The sequence below is a fragment of the Ammospiza caudacuta genome, chromosome 1 (genome assembly GCF_027887145.1).
Source record: "Ammospiza caudacuta isolate bAmmCau1 chromosome 1, bAmmCau1.pri, whole genome shotgun sequence".
Lineage (NCBI taxonomy): Eukaryota > Metazoa > Chordata > Aves > Passeriformes > Passerellidae > Ammospiza > Ammospiza caudacuta.
The window spans coordinates 120,260,367-120,285,740 of NC_080593.1; the positions used below are offsets into that span (position 1 = coordinate 120,260,367).

The 25,374-nt window shown below is 40.9% G+C and overlaps 1 protein-coding gene across 1 annotated transcript; it reads right to left on the minus strand.

Moving 5' to 3' along the window:
- Positions 1 to 1,933: 1,933 nt before the first annotated feature.
- On the minus strand, positions 1,934 to 18,442 carry VCPIP1 (valosin containing protein interacting protein 1). Its single transcript, XM_058806327.1, has 3 exons — positions 15,698 to 18,442; positions 10,616 to 10,702; positions 1,934 to 7,705 (listed from the first exon to the last, which is right to left on the minus strand). The coding sequence occupies exons 1-3, from the start codon at positions 18,384 to 18,386 to the stop codon at positions 6,834 to 6,836; spliced, it is 3,648 nt and encodes a 1,215-aa protein (XP_058662310.1). The 5' UTR covers positions 18,387 to 18,442; the 3' UTR covers positions 1,934 to 6,833.
- Positions 18,443 to 25,374: the final 6,932 nt, after the last annotated feature.

The following is a 25,374-nucleotide window of genomic DNA, read 5'->3' on the forward strand; positions in this document are numbered from 1 at the left end:
GTAAGTACTCCCATCTCCCAGCAATCTCCCTCTGTTCCTTTCTGTGCCATATAAGGTTTCTGTGCTTGCAATAAGGTTTCAGTCTAATTTGTGTGAAATTCAATCATTTGTTGCCTCTTACTGTCTCTAAGAGGCACAGTATAAATAGAGGACAATAAACTTGCAAAAATATCCGTGGTATAAAGGATATAGACTAAAAGTTCAAGAGACAGATGAAAAGCAAACAGGAAAGGCAGCCCAGTGTCAGAAGACCTCTTGAGGATTTGCAGAGGTGGCACAAATGCATGTGGGAAAAAAGAAATTAAGATCAGGAGGTAGAGTCTGGAAGTATTGCTCTACATTTACACAACAATGTGACAATCTAAAAGAAACTTCATTTTAAAGAAAATCTTATACACTGACTTGACAAAGTAGCCTATAAAATCAAGTTTTCTTATTCTGAAAGAAGTTGCTTGAAGCATGCCTTGGGGGTTTGTAAGAAGTGACTGTGCATTTCATCCAGCCAAACTCCACAGACTGTTGGCTAATAAGAACCACAGCACCATTTAAACCTTCTTATAATTTCTAGTAACTTCCTTCCATCTGCCATCTTTCTTTTAATTTTTCATTTATTGAATATGAGTTTCCAAACAGCACAGACCCAGTCCAGACCTACAGGATCACTTTAGAAGTGAAATTAGATTTGCTACCAGCAAGACAAGCCACTAGAAGTATTATTTCCAACGGAAAACAAAATTAGGCAGTCTTTTAAAAACAGAGGTGGATGAAGTCCAAACACAAGTCTGTGCAGCTATCTCATAATCAATGTTTTTCAGTAACAGAACAAAGAATAATAGTCTTTTCTGAAACCTCTCAAAGTGCCTGCAAGTTACTGCAAGAGAGGTCATGCTTACACTGAAGCCTAATTCCTCTGTGTTAACACATGTTCAGAATAACCCAGTATACATCAATGTAGGTAATTCAAAACCAAATAATCCATTTCAAACCAGTTGCAGCAACAGGGTTTCTGCAATGTCAGCTTGGCCATCAAGTCTACTGTGAATCTAAACACCTACTTTTCTTTATCCATTTCTGAGTAACAAATACTCAAAACTACACAAACCAGTAGAAGACAACATATATCAAAGCCTCTACATCAAGCAAAGCAACATGATTTCAATTACCTTCTGCAGACAGTATAAGGAGTTTGAATTGACTTTGTAATACCAAAAGCACCGTCCATAACTTGCTACACATGCTGATGAATATCCAAGGTTCACTCTCACCCTGGCCCTAGGGATATGGTTGTATTTTGAGGAGTTTTATGGTGACAGGAAGATGGGGTTTTACAGTGATGTTACAACAGATTTGCTGTGGACATGCGTAAGAAAAAAATGAGACAAACCAACCAATCAACAAATAACCCAAACCAAACAACTCCAATCCAAAATAAAAATTTAGACAGATATTAAGGCTGTAAAATTAAATGCAGAAGTAAAATGAAAATACTTTGAAACCACACTTAACTTTGTTGCTTCATACATTCAGTACTGGTTTTGGCTAAAATGATAAGTACTGTATTAATAAAGATGAGCAAATTTCTAGCATTAATCATTTAAGCTTTTGAAATACAAATCTTCTGAAGGATAATTTTCAATTCTTCATGATATGACATGCAATCAAAATTAACAGTGTATTTACACCCATCATTTTAAAGAAGGCTTTACTGCTAGCACACTTGGAATTAAGGCCTTTCAGTAAATACAGGAAGAAGTAACACAAAAGTTTTGCAGATGGGTTTTATGGCTTGTTTCTAGGCTCAGAAGTCTTGATTAAAGCCAATTTGTGAAACAAAGTACCACATGTAGCTGGTGGGAAAAGCATAGAGATAATTTAGATAGTTGTCAATATGTTCATTTTTGAGTATTGCCAAATTTTCAAAAGCGTAGTTCTTCCAAATTGTACTTATTCATAATTGACTATTACATGCACACATTAAAATTTTGCTTTGAAATACACTTTGACCAACGTTTCAAATCACAGATTGCAAGGTATCTTAAATGCTGACTTGGTCAGAATTTTTCTACATCTTCTTCCTGACAATTTTGAAAAAAAAAAAAGATTCAGGTCTTGAATTTTGGTCTCAAATATATCAAACATACACGGTGTAGAAATCTCTCAAATTCAAAGGTCCTTTGTGTTCAATGAAATACTTAGATTAGGCATGAGGTCAAAAAACCCAAGTTTTTTCTTAAAGAGCTTTTCTCTCAAAAAAATATTTTGAAAAAGAACCATTACTAAAGGAAAATGGGTAACATCAGATTTTACTTTTCTAAGAATTGTATCAGTTTTTCAACCTCTGTACTAGTATTCATGTATGGAAGTATAATGCAATTTATATGCAAAATGCAGAAATTAATACATTTTCAACTGACTCATTTTGTAGGCAAATCAGCATTAATGAAACAAGCTAATGTGTGAAAGGCCAGATAAAAATACACATTATAAAACCAAAGCAGATGTTTCAACTTATAGTTTTAATATAGCAATCAAAGAAAATTCCAAATACTGTACAGTGAAGTGTAGTATAGTACACTATATACTGTTATAATACACTATTGTTACATTACTGATAAAAAAATCAAATATAATTAGTACAGCAATCACAAATAGAACAAACCAAACCTTGCTGGATAACAGCCAGTACTGTGAGATGGTATAGTTTCTATGCTAATTTATTTTTAATTCAACATGTAAAGCACTTACTTTTTAAAAAGATTTTTTTTCTAAATATATACACTATTTTAATTCCTATTTATACATTTTAAATAGCATTCCCTCCTAAAAGTGCACTCTTTCAATTCTTGGCAATAATCCTCATCAAACATAAAATAACTCTGAAAATACCACTCTTGTTTCAACCTTTTATTGCTCAACCACAGGCATAAGGGCTCAGAGGGAATCCTGCACTCTAAAGATCTTAAGCAACTTCTTCATGAAGCTAAACTGATATCCACAAGCAAAACAAAGAAACCACTCTCTGTTGTGGCTTTTTTTAACAAAAGGATTAACTTCATATTCATATTATTATTTTTTTACAAAAGCATGTAGATTCTTATATTTAAAAATAGGAGCCAAACAAATGTAGAGATAACTGTGGCATCTTCTTAAATCATTCATTTTCCATACAACTCAGATCGAGCATCACTCTCCCAACTGTAAACATACCAAGAATTTTGTTACCTGGCATTTTCAGCGCATTGAAAAAGTGGCAACAACTCCACTAACCCTGTGACAATGACAACAGATTCTACTTCATGAAAGTGTAAATCAAGTATTTTGGCCTTGCAGGGTTGTTAGCACACAGCCCTGTGGCACTGTGCCTCTGTGACACTGCTAAAGCACTCTGGCAGAGGCAACGTCTAGCTTGTATTTTGCAGCCAGCACAAGACTAGTAAACTACATGGAATTCACAAAGCCAACAATGCACACAGCTGTTTTGTGACTATAACAGGGAAGACATCCCAAATACATTTCTTTGATTTCATTTGAAAATCTGCTATTTCTTTTTCCTCACTGAAATGCAAACAATTCAGAGAGAAACAGCACTATCAAAAAGTCAACTAAGCAGCCAGCCATTTGAAGTAGTAAAAGTTTTGGAAAACTGATCTGTTCTCCCGAGGTTTCCCATATGCTCATCAGCAATCTGGTTCATTCCCTTTTTTATTTTTGTACTAGGCCTGTATTTTTAGCAATCATCTTTTCTTTGGGTTATACTTACTAAGCCATAGTAGCATTTAGGATTTTCTAATGATGTGTCCTCTTTACCATGAGACACAGCATAGAAGATCCTTGGCCTTCAGACAAGAAGGTAATCAAGGTTGGTACTCAAAACCACAACCTCTTTCCACAGGCAATTTGGAAGCAAGAATTTGGGTTGGTTGCCTTTACTTTTCAAGAAAAGGGCACCATTCTTGACATTTGAGAAGTCCTACTGACACATCTTCTCATCCACAATGAGCCAAAGTCTTCCTTCCTTGTACTCCAGCAGCATTTTCCTGACTCTAACAGGGAATTCTAACAAACACACTGGTGCTTCTTGGACAGGCACACAGATTTGTCTCCACTTACATTTGCACCCACTGCCAGCAACCAAATGAAACATCTGTTCCAACTTACACTTCAGTGTTCATTATTTCACTTCTCCTGCACAGTCACATCTCACTGGCACATAGATGAAGTTTAGCTTCACTTGAGAGTACCAAGAGCTATCGATCTTTCTCAAAACCACTGATATTAAATGCATGAAAAAGCTATGTGAGATAAGAACACTGCAAAGAAATATGCACAATCCTGCCTTCCAGAATTCACACCAGCAGATCTTGTGACTGACATTTTACCAGTCCTGTGAGACCATCTTCTTTTAGGAACTGGAGGGTTCTGCTCTACATGACTCGAGTGGGCCTGAGATGACACTAATGCTGAGTCAAACAGAGCTATTATCTGTTTCTATGCCTATTTAGATAAGAAGGATAAGTCAAATTACTGCTGAAATGGGAAGTGTGTCAAAACTAAACCAAGCCTTCCTCTTTACACAGTAAAAGGCACACAAACTTCTGCAGGCTTACCAGAAAGGCATGAAAGAAGCATTTTTTCCTTGAAATAAGAATGATGGGCAATAAATATTTCAATTTATTTCAAACTTGAAATTCTGTCATATACACTGCTCGCTCATTGTTTTTCCAGCCAAGGAAGACTTTTTTCCCCTAAAGAAAAGGTTAAAACTATCAAAGCATTGGTTACCTGGTCTAAAATGCAGGAGATCCAGGAGATTCCTCCCCCCCATCCTCTCCCAATTGACATTCTTTCCCAGAACAAGCCACTGCTATACTTTTTTAACACTGTGACAAAGCAGTGTTTTCATCTATTTTCTATATAGATGTAGCCTTCAGCGAGCTAGACTGATTCATGGGAGACTAAATGTTTTCAGAAGTCATGGCAGGCTTCCAGGTGCTGCATGTGCATCCTGTTTCTCATTGAATAAGCCCTGCCAGTTAATCAGTGCATCAGCAAGGTCAGTTCTGGCAAGCCAATTACTTCATACATTCCAAGTTTCCAAATTGCTAACTTACCGGATAGCAATTTGAGATCTTAACATTTTTCATTAACATTTAGTTGTGAAAATGTGGTACTTATATTTTACCTCTAAGTAGTGTATGAAATCATAAAATATTTGCACCATCTACATAAAAAGTTAACCAACAGAGCAATTTTAATTTACTTTGACAAAAGAGAAGGGCTATTCTTTAAGTGACTTGCTTCATTTCAGTTCTACATACAAAAATAAATCCTTCCCCATGGGACATTTTCTCATACTAACCCTTAGAACTGTTTAAGTGATTAAAAATGTAAAAAGTGAGGAGACTTTCCTGAATACAAACATATACAACACAAACCACATTTGTGAACTGGTAAAAACCTACATGTGCACAAACACAGACTTCAGTATTTAAATGCTCTTAATTCCTTTGAAGCTGTATTAAGATCTTTTCATCCATTCAATGTTATTTTACCATGAGAAGAAGCAACAATAGTGCTTTTAAATGACTATGAAGATAGGAAGCAAAGTGCAGTATCAGAAATACATTCCATCCTTAGGGAGCAAGCACAATGGCTGCTTCTTAAAAACTAGCACTACAGGTCTGATGAACACACTGCTTAAGTGGATACCAGCTCTATTATCACTGATGCAGGGAAATCTGCATCACAAGCTGAAGTGAGGCTGAGAGAGGTGGGTAGTCTTTATAGACACTGAAACAGCTTGTATCCCTTGTTCCCACAGAGTAAACAGCAAGCTTCTAAAAGCTCAATTATCACCAAACACTTTAGGATAATGCATGTTAGAGAGTCATTTCCTTCCAATAAATTGTTAATTTGCTCTTAAGAGGACAGCTGTTATTTCATTTTTGCTGTTTCTAACCAATGCTAGCAATCTAAGTCTTCTAAAAGAAATGGATTTGCCATTGAACATTTGCTCTTACTTGCAATTGCCAACTCTAATTGTCTCAAAAGTTGCACAACCACCTGACCAGTTTGGTATTTGGGAGGAAATGCTACCAAGTGAGCACCAAAATGGTTGTGTTGGCTCAGACAGCCAGGCATAACCACACCACATTCAATGTAGCTTCATCATATGCTATGTGGCCTTTTTTATAACTTGCTTTCTAACTGACAATAGGAGAACTTAGACTTCAGTTTACTAAAGTTACACTTATTTCAAGATCTCTGAGAGGAGGATATGAATGAAAAAGTTATTAAATTGGAGAAATGCCAGCAAAGTTTTAATTAAAAGTACTGTATATGCTGCATTATCAAATTGAGCAGAAGTTTAGTTTCAGTTACTTTTTGAAATGTATGTCTAATTTATGACAAGAGGGTATTTTTTATTGGAATTAAGTACCTGGGACAGAATTAACTTTGCCATGTCTCTAGTTTTGCCTGTTCTAGCCCTTCCAGTAACCTTAAGCTAGCATGGTAAGAACCTTGCATGGGCTTAAATTTTAAGACTTCTAAGAAATTAAAACTTACAAAGAATTTTCAAGAACCCACATGTACAGCAGATATTCATCTCAGTGCATTTTCTAATAACTAATTTACAGGTAACAGAGCCAGCCTGGGCAGCAGTATGGTAATATTGAAAGCTATTGCCAATCACATGCTTATCATGCACTGAATAAGATGATATAATCTTTGACATACATACAAGATTTAATAACTAATCACTTTGTGTGGCCCAGCCAATAAACATTACATTTGAACAGTAATTTCTTCTACCCTTATTAGATTTTAACCTATCAAGAGTGATCCATTGGCTCAGTTGCATTAGTGATTCCTGCATCTTGACTATCCATCTCCTCAAGCTCCTCAACAGAATTTCCCTTTTGTGCTTTAGACCTTGCAGGGAATGTTGTTCCCACAGAATTCACCATGTTACCATCAGTTGACTCAGTATTCAAGTGTTCAGTGCCACTTGGTGCAGAGAATGATTCGGGTAAGGCAGCCTGAAAGCTCCCAGTTTTAGCAGTTGAACTCACTGCCTCTACTTTTCTTTGAGATACATCAACTGATGCTGACTGCTCTGTATTCTGATCCCGCAAATGTCTATCCATTGAAGCCTGAATAGAAGAGACCATTTCCTGCAACTTTTTTCTCTGTGCCTCAATCAAAGTGGGGTCAAGCTGCCTGCTGTCTCTCATTGTCACAACTCCCGGAGCAATTCGAATAAGCTCACTGTTACCAGAAGCAGCTGGGAATACAGAAGGCTCAATTTTAGCAGAAGGACTGAAGTCCGTTTCTGTGCTATGCTTTCTTAAAAGTGGTGTTTCCCTGGCTCTTTGATCGTGTTGTTGACTACTAGATGCAGTTCCTAGGGAATGACCCTTTCCTTGAAATGCAGTTATGTTATGTAGTTGTTCAGATTTCTTTTTCACTACTCCACCACTACCCAGCTTGAGTATTCCATGTGAAGGACTTGCTTCCCTGCTTCTTGAAGCAGCTTCTGCTCGCACTTGACTTAAGGCCTCTTTAACCAGCTCTTCAACATCGGGGCCGATCGGGAAGTGCCCAGCAGCATCCACACACAGCTCCAGTCTGTCTTCTGCTGCATTGTACACAAAGTTTTTACCAGGCAGATGTGGGAAAGTGCAGTGCTTGCCATCAGCCAAACCTATAAGGACAGGAAAAGTTATTCAAAGTGCTAACATATTTTAAGGCATGCTCTGAACACACAGTAATTATTTTATTTAAATTTATTGAATTGAGTATGCAAAATCAAACACTGAAAGTTACTACTGTGGGAGAAAAAAAAGTAGGCTTTTATGCCATACAATAACCATAGCATGCTGCAAAGATGCTGCTGCCTTCTGTGATGACTCTGATGAAGAGACAATACTGTACTATTACAAGATAAAATGACCACACTGCTATGACTTGCAGTTCCATGCTTGCAGTAATGTAAAACAAGCCAAACCCCATCACTACCACCACCCACACCCCCAAAATCACACAAAAACAAAACATCAACAATCAAAACCCAAAAACTGACAAGGAGAACATTTCAAAACACTGTCCGGAGAAATACTATTTGAGACTACTTCCATACCAGTTAGAATTGTAGTAGGATTTCTGGTTGCCCAACTGCTGCTAAGCCTGAGAAATTTCAAATTTGCTATTTGAGAGGAAGTGTTGCTAGATTCACAGAAGTGTTTCAAGCTTACTGTATTTAGTAGTCCCAGATATTATAACTATTAACCTTTACAAAATAAACATAAGGCATAATATTATTGCTCTGCTGTTTAATTGTCCCACTTGACCAGTCTGTTAAAATTGAGAGTTCACTAGATAATTTGAAGTTCTGAAGTTTCTTTGTGCCAAAAATAGACAACATTCAGTTTTTACAGTTTATCACCATAAAACACAAAATAACCCTTTCAACTCTGTCCCATACAGGCTGTGGTAAAAGCAGTAAGGTATCACTTCAGTGATGGTGGCTTTCTGTGAGTTAAAAGCTATCTGCAGATGAAAACTTGGCTGCAACCATTCTCTTCACTTTAGTTCCATCAGCTATGCATGGAGAGCTACAATGAAAACAACACAGTTTAAAAGGTGTGAGGAACAGATAAATTGTTGGGATTTTTCCTCTCATTCTCAAAATTCTTGAAGAAAACCACCAGAAATTATTCAGAAGGGAAGAAACACAACAAGCAACTTCTATTTCTGTATTACCAAATACAATGCTTTCAAAATGAGTATTCTGGGCAACAGTGGAAAAAGGTCATTCAATAATTTGATAAGTTATTAAACTCTTTTCATCCCAATGAACCTACTTATTAATCTCATCCTCCACAGCTTCTGATTCACATATGCACAATTGCAGAGGACCTACAAATAAGATTTTATTCTGAGAGCTTCAGACATGTAGCTCCTTTCTTTACATATCCATGGGAACCAATAACCAAACAGCCAAAATGCAGAACAGAATTTAACCTCAAACACCTACCTGTCTAACTTCGCCTGAAGAACATATTTTAAGTACATACTTTAGGAGCTCAACTTTCATTCGCAAAAGAGAGAACTGAAACAATTCCTATGATTGACCAAAACTGCCTCTGAAACTGCAATCCCAAAATCTCAAAGTAGGACCTTAAACAAGATGTATTAAATCAAGTTTCAATTGGTTAACAGTGCCTACACTTCACAGACAGCTTTGTTCCCAAGGTCCAGTGTAATAGGTGCATTATTACATTACCTAAAAGATTACAAATAGGTAAGTAGCTTCTTAAAGTGGAAAGATAAGTCCAATTGTTGCATAGTGAAATTGTAAAAGTGTACTAATGCTGAAATAGGAATTGTACCTACCAAGTCACTCTGTAATTGAAACTATTGCACTTCTCTGTATGCAGGCATTATCTGCTACATCTTTATTTCTCACACAGTAAGCTGGGAAAAATGGCTTTTAAGTTAGACATTTTCTGTGAGTTGGGTTAAAATTCCTTGGATTTCACGATTTCAAATGTGGCTGGCCATTAACTGGTCAAAAATACCCTTTCCATCAGGCACTGTTTAAGCAGATTCACTTTCCACAAACAATGCAGCACTGGTTACTGTACAAGCAGAGTAAAAGAAGGAAAACTAAAAGGAAACATATAAGACACTTAGCATGCTAACTCTATTATCAGGCTAATAATTCAGTGAGAGTTAGTGGGCATTGAGTATATCACACATTTAAATTTATTTCCAAAAATAAGTAAGATAAAGTTAAGGTTGATAAAGCTGCCTAAGAAAAAAATCAAATAGCAAGAAAGCAGTAAAGGGACCATTATAATAGCTGAAATCACAACAGCTAAACTGTGAATGCAAAGATTTCATCAAGAAAATAAACTTTGAGAGAAAATAACTCCTTAGTACTTTCTTCTCTAAAGAAACAGTTGCTCTTTTTTGTGGGCAGTATTTTTAAAGCCATCTAAAAATCAAATGTACTCTACTTGCTTGGTTATTCTGCACACAACCCAAGATGCAACATTCAGCAATTCAAGAAGGGGATGGATAGTTTTGCTTTTGAACAATAATCTTAGGAACATGAAAAACAAATTTAACCAACCATTTAAATTTAAAACTTGCAGTACCCTGTATAAAATATCTACCTAAGAAGCACAAGAAGGGTAAACTCCTTATGCAGTAAGCATCTTGAAGTAAAGGAATAGGTGTTATGATTTTCTTGTTGTTTGATCTTTACAGGAGAAAAAGATTAAGAAAACAAAAAATCAGCCGATTTTTTTTTTTGGTCATATTGTTACGAAGAAAAAAAAAAAAGAAAAGAGTTGTTTGTATAATTCAGGAAGTGAAAATTTCAGGAAGTAAGAGGTTTAAGTTCAATGAAATAGGTTTAGGCAGATTCCCTAGTCTTAGTCTGTCTGAGGGAGCATTAGGACTTCTCCAATATTTAAGAATGAAAATTTACCATATTAATAGAATAAAAACAATATATTTATGCTTACAAGTGACTCAAGACCAATTTACAGTTTTCAGGATTTGGAAACAGAGGAAGGAAGGAATAAAAACAAAACCAAAAAAATACCTGTTGTTTTCTTCATTATGCTGTAGAAGACTCCACCCTGCTGAAACAACTGAGGAAGCCCCTTTGCGTAAGACCAAACATCTTCTCCTTAAAAATCAAACACAAACATTAAAATTAAACAGTTGTATTTTCATATTATAGACAATGGCTGAAAATGTAACTCCTTAAATCAAAAGTGGAGTCCTCATTCTCTTCTATGCAATTAAGAATTTGAATTTTTATTGCAAATGCACAGAACATGAGCCTGGGACATTGAAAGACTTTTAGAAAAACATAACACTGTCTGCAGTCAAATATCCTACATGTTCTAGAACAAAGGTTCCCAAATTTGATTTGATCCAAGGTGCAGCTCCTGGTTCTTTGCCAAGCCCTAAACACGAGTCTCCATTCCCCTCCTACCTCTGCTTTCAACATTAAACTAGGGAATTACTAACACACTTCCAAAATTCAAGCACATATCCTTGCTCATTAAAACTTGAATTCTATATCCCTACACCTTCTCAAAAATTAGAGCTCAATTTCACAGCTGTGACACAGCAGACAATACTGCAGCTGAGACACAAACGAGCACCCAGGCAGCTGCATAGAAGCTGTGTCTGTACCTTGCTTTTCTTGAGAGTTAGAAACAAAATACCAACCATGAGGCCCTGGCAGTCCTGTATAACCAGCGTTCCTCAACAACGCCAAAAATGGCATTGAAATGTGACAACTTTAAATGCCATGGAGAGGGAAAAAACCAACCTAGACTACATAAGGAAAGGAATATAAAAAACTGAAAAATTGGGTTACAGTGATGGAATATCAGTGACCTAACAGCACCTGCTCAATCATTTCAGATCTGCATTTTGCCTATACCCTTTTCCTTATTTTGCTAACCACTTACCTGCTTCAGAGAAGTGACATGTGCTGTAGCTGTCTAAGCAGTACAAAGTTCTAATAAATTCTATTTTCCTGATGTAGGAACAACTATTGTGCATACACATTTTCAGAAAAAATATTATTTTCCCCACTTTCTATCAAATATACAAGGAGCATATTGATACATTTTAGTCAGAAATTGCCCCCTTTTGTAGGGATTAAAATCTCAATAACAACATCTCTCAAATTTCTATTAAGATTGGAAAATGTAAATCTTCAGCTATAGTTAACTGGTTGTACTACTTGGATAGAGAAAGCTGGAATGTGTGAGGCTGTAAAATATGATCACCAATATGTCTTTGCTTGCTGTTATAGGGAAAATAAAATAAAATAAAAGAGCACAGGAGGCACAGGACTCCCTGCTCATCTGTTCCCCCACAGTTGTCACTCACCTCTCCAATGCAAGCATTACTCAAGCCCCCATTCACTTTACAAAAGTACATTGCACATTCACCACAGTCTGACTTTGGATGTTTTAAAGACAGGAGGCTGTTATAATCTGATTAATTTTGAAAACATTCCTTCAAACCATATATGCTCAGGTTCTTTGCATTCATTCGCACATCAAGCTCACAAATTCAGCCTTTGCTTCCAAGATGAACACTGAAGTAATAAACAAACTGCTCTTCTTTCTTATTTTCCATGACCTACTGAAGGAAGTCTTCTGTCACTGCCACCTGTGTCCTTACTGTCATTGGCAATTTGAAATGCACCTCCCTGTACACAGTGCCTCCAGAGCATCGCTGCTGTGCCTCTTCCAAGCCTCCCTGATGGTTTAAACACTGCCCACAGGAATCACAACAACCACTGCACTGACAACTATCAGGATACAGCTGCTGAGAACTACCAGGATACAGCTTCAGTCCACTGAAGCCTGAAGAGGCCACACCAGCAGGACTCCATACTAAGGACTCCTTTACTGCTGCACTGAGCAACCCATTACTATTTGAAGGACTCCCTTTCATTACACAAGACATCCACTGGACTTAAAGAAGAAGTCCAGTCTTAGAATTACTGACATTTTCCAAGGAAAGATTCCCTATTTGCTGTGGGCATGATTTTTCAAGCCTTGCACAAGGGAAGCATCACTGTTTAGACAGCCTTTTATGCAATACTCATAAGTACACAGGCAGGAAAGCATGGAGAGCAGGGCTCACAACACAAAAGCATCAGCCACTGAAAGAAATACAAACTAATGACACTGTTTTGATAGACATCTCCCACTGGAAGACAAAAAAGCCCAGAGTTACATCTGGACTTTCCCAGATCAGAGGAACTAGTGTGTGTGACTCAACTAAACTACATTTGAGGCTTGCACATTTTTGTTGCTAGCTGAGTTTTACCATTTGTTTTGGATTTGTTTGCCATGGTAGCAAGATGTTTATAGGTCACAAGGTAATTTGGATGAACATTTAGTTAGATTAAAAACTCCCTCATGATACTACATTTATCAAAGAGAGTATACTGTTCCTACTCCAGCACACACTTCCTCAGCCAGACCTCAATCCCAGAACATTAAGGTATGGGAACAAATCAAGACTGTCCTACCCACAAATAGGCCTTGTTCACTGATACAAGTTAGCCTGCAGCTGCTGCAAGCCCACGACTGTCACTTCAGACAGCAGAGAGAACACACAAAGTGAAACACAAATAAAAAACTCAATTGATAAACATATGTTATAGGGAAGTTCAGCTGGCTTCAAAGCAAGTTGTTTAATTCCATGAAAATCCTGGTATCACATAATACATTAAATTTAAACTTGGCTATTTTGATTCCTTGTGTATGGATGAATTCACCAGTGAAAAACAAACCAATCAAAATAAATTCATATCTGGCTTGCACATATTTAGAGTGCTTCTGCAAGGATGCAAATAAATCTGGTTTAAAATATAATGGTTGAAATATGTTAATGCAAAATTCCAATTCCTTTAGTAATTTCCCTACAGAATTCTGCATTTTGAGCTAAAAAAAAAAAAAATAAGAGAAAGCTTTACAAAAAATCATGCATAATATGTTAATTGGTCCAGAAATGAGTGTTTCATTTCCCATGAAAAAAATTTTAATTTTTAAAAATTGTATACAGAAAAACTTAAGAACATGATCTAAAATTCTAATAAGTAACTGAGACCAGAAAAATTCTAGTGACTGGAATAAGAAAAATTCTTAATTCTACGGGAGACTGTGTATGAAAGAAAATGTTTTAATCACACAGAATGAATAATTATGGAAGTCTGAAGACACACTTCTGCTACAAGCAGTGGGGAAAAGAAAAGTGTGTCCAGGCCAATGAGCTATAATCTATCACAACAGCATCTCCCCTCTACACACTCTAACCTCACTGCATCACAGGAATGTTTTTAGCAAAATCAAGTCACAAACCTGCCTCTCAGATCTTTGCAGCAGTTTTAGCAGTACAGAAATACTGTTGAAAAAAACTAAGGCTTCTTGTCTCAAAAAGGCTGAATATGCCACCTTGAGGAATTGTCACCCTTAAGAAAGTGCAAGGACTTAAAAGGTTAGCTAATCTGTTGAAAAATCACAATTGTGAACAGTCTAGTAACTAGATTTCTCTCACAAGTATTTTTAAAGGAAAATGAAGACCCAATGAGAAAAAATATGATATAATAACAGCATCTTATTCAGCAGTTGCATAAGGCTTTATAACTGGTAGGTTTATCACTTGCTGCTGATTTTACTTCTATTAGTAATGCACTATGGATGCAGCCAGAGAAGGGTGAGATAAATTCTATTCTAACTGATGCTCTTAAAGCAGAATTCAACAGTAGTGATGGCAAAGACAAAAAGCCATTCTTGCATACAAAGATCAGCTCACAGTTTATGGATAAGCACCTGTGAAATAATAACACACCTTAATGCTTAAGTAACCAAGATATTTTTAAAGCATGCCAAAGATTTATGAAGTCAGTAACTATACATCCAGCAGTATTTCCTGCAGACAGGAAATAAGTTTCATCTTTTAAGCTTCATCTAAAAGTTAAGACAACTTTTAAACCTAACTTTTTCCTGCACTTTGGAACTGGGGTGTAAATGTCAGTGTGACGAGGGGAGTAGTGATTCAGCAGACTATCTTGTAAAAGACACAGCAGTAAACAATCACACTTGGAAAAGAATCAAAGTTCTGCTTGATGAACTTCTGACATAGCACTCTGTGATTACGTAATTGTTTCGTTTCTGAAACATCACATGCTTTAGCCACACCAAATCCCTCCAGCAAAAGAGAAGGCTCCCACAAAAAAACCTGTAAACATGACTATTCAACTGGTTCGCAGAGCTGAATGTATGATAATTACAGCTCTACTTCCTGCCAAAAAGCAGCAAGAACTGTGAAACTTGATGAACAAAATACACAAACAGGGGTCCAAGTCTCCCGAGTTCCAAAAGGAAAATAAAAAACACAGGCACCTGAGAAAAGTCCTTTTGTCTTGAATTATTGACAGATTTACATGACTGATAATTTATAAGTATAGCTTTGCAACCTTATGTCCAACCTTTGGAATTCAGATCCATGTTTAGATTCTTTCAGTTTCACCTCTGTTTATATTCTGAAATAGTACTTTCCTTAAATTTTTAAAAAGACCAGATCTTAATTTAAAACTAACGGATTATCTAAGGAGAAAATGCCAAATTGATATGCTTAAACCAAGACAACTCCCTGTGGGGCCAAATGTCAGGATTTCCTCCTACTGCAAAGGTGAAAATTTGTTCCTCAAACTTCCAATGAGCAGACACTCAGCATCCCCTTCTCACCCCTGCTCTGAATTTATTTCCTGAAACCTGAAGGAGATGTATGAAAAAAAGTCTGTAGCTTTCACACATACACTTCCAATGTGTGCCTAATGAGAGACAGGAAAAACAGAGAGACAGGACAGCAGAGGCAATGCAATCACCTCTAAACAGCAATTTTTGAAAGAGGACTTTGTAGCAAAAGAAGAACAAGTAGCTCATATACCCCATATATACATTTCCAAAAGTCACTGACAGCATATTAAATGTTCTAATAAAGGAATAAGGGATTTTTTTTTTCAGCTACAAGATTAAGCGTGATTTAAGAAAAAGGGAAATGTGTATGTAACTACAGCTTGCAACATGTTATCTTCTACTTAAAAACACAATTTTGAAGAATAACACGAAGTTAGCCTTACCCATGAGCGTTGCCAGAAGGCAGAGTGAATACATCTCCTTGTCAACTTGCTCTTGCAGATCCTTTGATGAGATCTTACTGGTCACAGCAACATCTTCGTGCTTCACAGCATGGGCTGAGTGAGCTGAGGCAGCCTGCCTGCCTTCCTCCTTGCCCTTCAGAATCTCTATGGCAATCCTGTCACCGTGCTGCAAAGGAACAGGCTCGTTTTCCATGCCTTCTTTGGGAGGCAGAAGCTCTTTTGGAGGAAAGCCGTAGCGAATACACTGCAAATACGGGGGAATATTAAATTCTCTTGCTATGCCTTCCTGGAGCTCCAAGAAGGTGGTAGTGCACTTCAAGGTAAGCATGGACTGCCTCCCATCATTGGTGGTTATCCGAATTTTCTTTTCCTTTGCAGATGTTGGAGAATACGGGGTTTTGGTGGGTGTAGCGGGCGCAGACGAGGGCCCCTCACGGACAGCCCCGGGAGAAGCAGTCCTGGGCTGCCCTTTATGCTCTTGTTTCAATTTCTCACTTTTCCGTTTCTGCATTACAGAAGCCTGGTCCGCAATGTTCTGCTGAATAGTTCTCTCAGCCTTGCTCATATTCAACTCCTCCTTGTGCAAAGTTTTAGTCTTCTGTCCAGTCAAAATGATTTTGGTTGGAAGTTGCGACTCTAATTCTTGTCCTTGCTGTACATCATCAGCTCTTTGGGCGTGAGCACCATCGATATTTACAGGGGTATAATCATCAGGGTTCTTTTTGGCAGTTTGGTGCAGTATTGTGTTGACAACTTTCTGCACCAGAATCTCACTACCAAATTCACCGGGGAAGTGCTTGGTAACAAGTTTCATGGCGACATCGTACACATTGCTGTTCAAAGAGGTGTCACTTTCATACTGGAACCAGTAGACAGTCTCTCTCACCACTCTTCCACCCCACTCTAGAGTTATAGGAAAAGCTTCAGGCAGATTGTCATATTCTTTACCTTCCCAGTAATGCTTGAATCCACAGCCACACTTGCCACCTGAAGACCTGGTATTAGTTCTGTCTCCATCAATATACAAAACAGACCCATCTTCTCTGACGCGACGCATTAGGTTACCGTGGCACCAGTTACAGACAGTCAAATTACTCAGGCCATAGTCTGGTACCAGCACATCCTTCACAGGGTTGTAAGAACACACCAGACTGTTCAGGGGAAAACTGTAATTTTTGTCAGGCCTTAGCTGGCCATGAGTACTTTTTGCCAGGTTATACAGCTTCCCCCCAGGAGCCAGCCACTCTGGGGGAACGTGATGCTCTGAGAGAGCCCCACAGATGAGGCACCTGTGAAGGCGGTTGTCCATCACTGCTTTCTTGGCAGCTGCAGTGACCTCTTCGGGCTGGACCCCTATGACACCAGTCCTTCTGTAGAAATATTGATGCACATCAGCTACAAGACTGGGGTGGATACCGTGTTTACTCATGAAAACCTCCTCCATTGCAGCAACAAGCCTCATCAAGTACTTGTCCTGCAAACTTCTGTCTCCTCCAATAATACAACCACCATCCTCCTCTAACATGATGTACTTTTTGATGAGGTCTTGAGGAACTCCCCAGGCTTTAGGAAGCAGCTTCCTAGGCAGCTTAGGTAAAGCAGCACCTTTTATTCCAACCAGAGGAATATAATGGTTACGTCCTGAGCTACTCCACGCAATACAGATCGGCTTGTTCAACATGCCATCTTTCCCCATGCATTTTTCCAGAGGTATCAGACCAGGGAGGAATGTTGCCGAATAATCTCCAGAGCTTCGCATTCCACTCAAGGAGTCTAACAGGATGATAGGCCGGTGAAGCACGTTGGCCAGACCAAAGATGTGAATATTCCTAAGGCCCATTGGCACACCTTCTGGAGGAACAAACAAAGGGTCACATTCATTGATAATATCCTCCCACTCTGCAGCATCAATAAAGTCATGGAAAAGTGCCTTGTAGTGGCTCAGATTCTCCTCAAAATGCTTCTTTAGATTCTCTCGGAGAGCATGCCAGAACAGCTCCCTGCCAACAAGTGCTCGTGAGACTGCATGGACAAGGCAGTGGCCATCTCCATCCACGTGGACAGGAATGAGGCACTCTTGACTGTTGTTGGCCTTCTTGATGTCCTCCAGGGTGTCGTGCAGGTAGATGAGGCTGCCGGAGCGGTCCTTCCCATAACCCATGGTTTCGACGTGCTCTGGCTCGATGAGGAAGGCGCGGTCGCCCAGGAGGGAGCAGTCAAAGATGTCTCCCTGGTTCATCTCCGTGAGGAGCTTGGCTTTGCCAGTCTGCTTGTCCATCCCATAGCGGGCCAGGATGGGGGCCAGGAGCTTGCAGTGGTAGTTGGAGAGGCCATGGACTTTGACGAGCTCGGTGTTCCTGCGGGGCGGGCCGGCGCCGCTGACGCCCAGCAGCGCGTTCCGCAGCAGGTTGTGCAGCACCAGGTCGGGGTCCGTCACCTCCTCCACGGCCAGCAGCTGCCGCTGCTCGTGGCGCCGCCCGCAGTCCGTGCACTCGATGCTGCCGCTGCCCTGCGGCCCGTGCGCCGGGAAGAACAGCCGCGCCTGGCATTTGGGATCGGGGCAGGTGCCCGAGAAGATGCGCCGGTCTCGCTTCTTGGAGGCGGACTGAGGCGGCGGCTGCGGCTGCTGCTGAGGGGACGGCGGCGGCGGCTGCTGGGGCTGGGACATCGCTCCGCTCCTCTCCGCCCGGGCTTCACCCGCACCCGCTCCTCCGCCGCCCTCACAGGCGCATTCCCTGCGCGCCGGACAACGACCGCCGCCTCTCAGACGCCGCCGGTGCCGGTGCTGCCCGTGCGGTACCGAGCGCCGCCCGCCGCCCCCCGCCCGACGCGGAAGCCGCCGCCGCTCTCACCGCCCCTCGGCCGCCTCAGTGCCCGCAGCGCCGCGGCCTCGCGCACTTCCACGCCAGCGGCGCACGCGCGGCGCTGCAGGGGCGGATGGGAGCGATAGTTTCGTTCGCCGCAAAGACCCGAAGTGGGGAAGAGATCTACGTGCTTTGGGGAGACTACAGAGTCCGTGATGCCACGCGGCGGAGTGTGGGAGGGCGGGGGAGGGGCGAGTCCTTGCGGCGTTGCTGGGAAGCGTAGTCCGCGGGTGGGTGGGCCGGGAGGGACGGGCAGGGCGCTCGGCGGCGCTTGTTGCGCTTCCTGCGGGAGCGCTGGGGGAGGCAGTAGGGTGTGAGGTAACACCCCACATATACATTTCTGCTTTGTCTCGCTCGGATGTCGGTCTGATGTGACACCCCACGTGTATATTCTTTCTCTGTGCCCCTCAGGTGCTGGTTTCAGGCGACACTCTACGTATATGCCTCCTCTGCCCCCCTCGGGGGCGGCTCCGAGGTGACACCCCGTCTGTACATCCCTCCTCTGCCGCCTCACGCCCCGCAGGAGCACCGGGCGAGGTTCCCTCCCGTGTCACCTGTGCCCCTGGACAGGCTCGGGGGGCGGAGGCTGCTCAACTCCGACAGGCTGCAGCCGGCAAGGGACTGACAGGAAGGGACAGGGCGGGGGCCGGCCCCAGCCTTCCCCTCAGCACTACCGCTGAGGGGGAATCTGAGAGTCCCCGGGGGCTCCCCGGGCACGGAGGTTTCCAAAAGCACGGCAGGAGCGTGTCCTGCCGGGCACAGCGCCCTGCCAGGCAGCACTGCCTGCAGCCGCGGGCACACGGGCTCTGCCCCGGCCGCTGCCCGAGAGCCTCGGCGGGCAGGCCCGGGCGGCGGCGGCCGCGCTGTGCTGCCCTCGGAGCTCCTCGGGGAGCCGGGAGCTCAGCGCTCCCTCGCCGGGGTTTCGATTGCCGAGAAGCCGCGCCGAGCTCCTGGTCCGGGCGGTGAGCTATCTGAGCGGAGGTGTTCCCCGGCTGCCGGCTGCTGATAGCGACAAAACAAGGCTCACGGGGACGCGAGAGCAAGCTGTTAACGCGAGTGATCCCTCCAGCTGGTGCTACGTAGGGAGATAATGAGGGAACGGAGCTGGCGCTTACATTATCTCCAGTGGCCGTCTGAAACGATACTTTTGCCAAAATGAAATGGAATAATGTTCACAACTTCCAACCTAATTGCAGGGCTGGCAGCGTATTCATGTGGAGAACTCAAGGAGGGATATTGTCAGCAAATGGAGGAGTTAAGCTCTCTGAAGGCTATTCCAGATAAAGATTTATGCTTAAATTAAGGAAAACAACAGCTGAATGTTGGAGGACAAGGTGAAACCTCACAGCGTATTTCCAAGTACCGGTGACCTATTCCTGTTCGCAAGGGCAAAAAAAAAAAAAAAAAAAAAGACCACTTCCTCCCTCCTCCATCGCCCTTGTTCTACCAAACAAACTCCTGGAATTTACATCCTAAGGCCTCACCTATTCTACAGTCACTCAAATGATCTAAAATTAGAATAAAAATCATAGAGATTGAATCAGAGAGACAGTATTGTGCTTTTACTTTCATATGCAAAGGGATTGAAAATTTTCATTAATCCATGGAAAATAATTTATGCATCTGACATTTAAATTATAAAGATTCAGATGATTAATACATACAGAAAAAAATCTGTTTCTGTGCTTTATCACAAGCTTAAGGAAAAAAATGGCTCCGGGCCTGGCCCTGTGACAGACTGAGCACTGCCACCTTCCAGTGACAGCAGCTGAGCTGTGCATGCTCATTCCCTTTCAGTTTCAGTAATTTGTCAAGCACAGAAAATATGTGCATGTGTGTAAATGTATGCATTCCACAGTGTCATTTTTTATCTGATCTTTTAAAATATGGGGCAGGTTTGAAGAAGAAAATATTAAATTTATGAGGCAGATTTTCATTCCTGCCTGCTGCTAATATTTTTAATGTGTGTGACAGTAAGGTAGCAGCATCACCAGCTCCACAATCCTGCCAATGTGCCTTGTACTTGGGGATAAATCAGCAGTCTGTGCCCATTCATTCCTTAGTCTCCCCTTCGTAAGGAGCAGGAACGCAGTAAAAATGCAAATAGGGAAGGCTCTGTCTTCTGTGAAACTGTGTGGCAGCAGCTGAGAATGGGCACCATTCAGGGCATCGGCCGGTGACAACCCTGTGCTAACCCGGCCTGCAGTTTGAAGAAATGTCAAAAGAATTTTTTGCTGGCCTCTGGAGCAATCCAATTTTTCACATATGGGAAATAAACCCTTCTGTTACCATTTAATAGTACTTTGTAGTCAATAATAGAGAGCACTCTGATGAAATAATTCACTTGTACTGTCAAAGCCAATGGAACTTATGATGTTTTGTTTACTTCCCCAACCAGATGTTTTTATGAAAGTACTCTGACTGTAAAGTCAAAATCATTTCTCCTTTCTATTCCTTACATTAATTTTACTGATAAATTATATTCAGTAGAGGAATCTCTCTTTTATGGTGGCTTGACCCTAATTAACATGGATGTTTTTGATGAATGACATTATAAGTTTTCCAGCTATATGCAGACTTATGATCATGATTGATTGCCCATGCAATTTCTGCAACAATAAACTTTCATTACGGAATCTTTGATAAAAATCACAATTCTCTGGCAAACTAATAATTTATGGAAATTAAATGCATCTTTATTTAGAAGCTTTATACACTGTATCTGGCAAACAGGATAAGGAAGTTCTGTGTTGTAACACTGAATACAGATTACACAAGTAACTAAATCTTTAAGCAGCCTTAAAGGAAAATTCAGGAAATACAGTGTCTGCCTGGTTATTAAGTACCCTGCAGAGTGTAGCAATGAGTCCTCCCAGAGATCATGGCAAGAGCCATACTATTTTCACAGGCAAACAACAACATCACAGTCAAGAAAGTGGGATTGAAGATCACACTGATTACAAAGTTAAGTCTATTTGTAATGGGTCAGAAGAGTGATTAATTGTCAGCAACAGGGCATACCTGAACTCGTGCCACTTTGTTGACGAGAACCAAGCACTGACAGTCAAAGTACCAGGCATTCATTTCAGGCCCAGGATGGAAGATGTAAAAATTTCAGTTTGATCTTCACCCAGTGCTATTCTGTCTCTTCTTTGTCATTTACCCTCAGGAAATGGGTCATTCCCAGGTCAAAGCAATTATTTTTCATAGGCACTTGTTTCTTTGGAAGAGCAATGACAGAAGTTTCCAGCTAAACAGAAAAAAAAAGGCTTGTGCAGCATGCCAAAGAACAGATCATGATAAACTGGTAGATGGTCTTTTGTCAAGAAGTGAAAGTTATTATCAGCCTTCATCTACACCTCAGCATGCTCTTCAGAAAGGATAGCTAAAATCTGATGTTTTCTTCATTAAAACCCTTGCAGAACTGATTCTGCCTAGCCTGCAAGATAAGCAGTTTAGCCTAACCTGGCTCTGAAAGCTCTCTACGTGTACACTCAAGAAAAAAGGAGAGAGAAAACAAGTGTGAGCTAGAGGGAAGAGGGCAATATCATCATGCCCCACAGTGAACGCAACATTTTTTAAAATTTAGATGTGACAACCTAGCATCTAAAAGACATGTGTAGATCCACAACTGGATAGTACTTATGATATCATAAGTACTATTAGCAGTACCAGCTACAAGGAGGGAACAACAGCATGTGCCCCACTGCACAGAGCAGGTTTGAGTGTTGTGTGGGCTCTTTACCTCTTGCTCCTGTTTAGCCAGTTTGGCACTCACTCCCTGACCACTGCTGACCTCTGTATCTTATTTTGCCCATCACCCAAGCAGGAGTTGTTAAAAGCCCAGGCAGTCACCTCCATGCTACCTGCAGAATTCCAGAGGGGTGTTGGTCACAGGCCTCCTCATCTCCTGGTCCTCAGAGGCAGCGTGAAGCCCAGCAGTGTTCTGGAAGGACAGGAATGACCACTGAGCAGCTTTGGCTTTCATGAACCTTTGGGTTAATTAATAGTTAGTCAATAGCAGTCAGAAAACAGCACCTGACTTGTCCTGGGGGCCTGGACTGGTAGCTCGTGTCCTGGATGTATCCAACTGAATTACTTCCATATCCCTCTTCTACTGCCTTCCAATGACCTCCAGAATTAAAAAATGTTTTCCTTCAGTGCTTTTACAGAATCAGAGCTTGAACTGCTGCCATTGCACCAGGTTCAGCAACTCACACCACTATTAGATGTTCTCTGTTCACACTGATGTCATTCCTACACGAGACCAAATGTTGGCTGCCCAAAGTGTGGAATGTGTGTTAGCAAAACATGAATGCATTAGGAAAACAATATTGAAAGTGAAATACTGGGCAGAGCTTCCAGTACTAATTACAACCATTCAAATAACCTGCTCAAAGGCTTTGCTGCAGCAAAATCAATGTTCCCAATGATGGCTCAGGTACAGCCTAGTCCAGTGAGGACAGCTCTACAGCTGACTCTCATGCTGGGTCAATCTCAGCATCCAAGACAAGCTGCTCAACACTGGTTTGGGTTTGTTTACCTATGCTTCCCTTTTATTTCTTGGCTCAAAATCCAGTTCTGAGGCCCTATCTTGAAAACTTTTCAAATTGATTTCACATGCAAACTCCTCTGCAAAGTTAAGGCCCCACATTTTTTTACTCTGAATATTGCTTTGTGAATTGATGTCAGCACAACTGGCAAACAAAATGGATTCATCAGGACTGTCAGTGTTCAGGAACTGTCAGTAGAAAATCAATGTTTAGGGCAGTAGACCATTATAAAAAAGGAGAATGTAAGTGTTATTAACTTAGATGTATAACCTGATTAAATGGAAGCCTCAATGGCAATTACTGTTTATCTGCTTTCCATAGTGCTCTGTCAAATACAAATTGAACGAACGGTACAATCCCATTACATTAAAAGATAAATGCCTCAAAATAAAATAGGTTGAGCACCTAACACACTCAGCGCCCTATTGATTTGTATGTTCACAGTGCATGCAGTCACTGACCTCATCAGCTGTTAAAGGTTTACTTAAATGTGTATAACAACCCCATGTATTTAAGCATCCCAATTAACTGTCTGGTTCGAAGTGAGATTCTCTCTACAAATACTCAGTTTAAAGAATGAGCAGCATTTCCAGTACAGAAGAATTGCCAAGTCAAGGATATAAATGGGGGACAAAGACATCACATGCTTCTTACAGAGAGCATATGGCAGTGACACCTGGCTTGTGATTATGCTTCAAGTTTGCAAGTATTTAACAGGTTGAGAGCCTGTGTTTTTCAGAGTTGAAGACAGAAGAGAGAACCTGATACACAAATAAAAAATGGCAGGAGTGGATCAACAAGCTGAAAAAAAAAAAGAAAAACAAATCCACTCTATCCTTAAATTTTCTCCTGAGGGTTTTTAAACTAGATATTATAACACTTCAAATTGAAACCAGATGAACCCTTCCAACTGGTTTTCTGCCCTGTTCTTTGGCAACTGAGCTGAGCATAATACCCCACCTTCCAACACGCACAGTCTTACCACCAGTAGCCGAATGTTTTAATAGTTTCTAGTTTTCTGATATCTCAGAAGCTTCTTGGTCCTTTATATACCTATAAAGGTCTAAACTACAGCTCTTGTGTTCATTAATTCATTGCAGTTCACTAATAACCTTCCAGTAAGCGGCATCCTCTACTACACTTCCTTGTCTTGGATGTGATTTCTAAGTATTGAAATAAGTGAAAAGGAGGTTTGTAAAACTAAATAAGCAGGTGCCTACTACTGGGCAGGAATTTCTTCGAAGAACAGCTTTTTCTTGCATCTGATGTAAAACCACTGACAGTAACAATGAAGACGTACCATTTATTAAAAAAAAAAAAAAAAAAAAAGTAAAAAAAAGGGGTTTTTTTATCTTTGAGAAGTATTTTCCCATTATAAACTCATTGGCTTCTATAATGGAAAATGCATAAAGTGACTTTCAATTAACTCTTGTCCTTCACTAATTTTATCAGAAAAAGCAAACAAGAAACAAACAAAACAAAAAAAGAACAAAAGACAACAAAAACCCAAAGGAAAAAAAACCAAACCCAACAAAAACAAAAACCAAACCAAGCAAACAAAATACCCCAAACCAAAACAAAAATCCCACCATATTGCTCTTGGGTACTTTACCATTTCTGGTCTATATAACTTATTTCCATGAAACTATGGGTGGCGTTCACCTCTTGCCATACATCAGTGGCAGTCCGAAGCCAAAGCTCCATGCCAGAATCCCGCTCGCTGTGGGGACGGTGCCTTCCCCGGCGCTGTTGTGCTGGTTCGGCGCTGGCAGTAGGTGTCAGCAGCAGCTCACCGAGGGAACCTTCCCATCATCCCGGCAAGCGCCGCTGCACGGATCAGACATCAGCGCTGTAAGACACCGCTGCTTTGTCACTCTGCTGCTTTTTTCTGACCAACCAAACAACGAAAAGCAGCGGGTCCGGCTGCTGAGCATCCTACTTGAGCATCCTTGTTTGCTCCACCGCAACAAACAAACAGGTGGGGCTTTGCTTACGCACTGATAAACCATTTGCATAGCGAACGTGGTGGTTCACAAGACAGGTGCTGGTCTCGAAGAACATTTTGTGCTGGAGAATGACAGGACACCGTGATTTGCACGTTGAGAACGTGAGTGCCTGTTCTGAGGTCCGGAACTCTTCAGGCGAGTGGATCAAGTAACTGCAGAGGAAAGATCCTCCTTGTGGTACGACTTTACTGTAGAGCGCTGCATAAGGATGATTCAGGGGATAAAATTTTAAG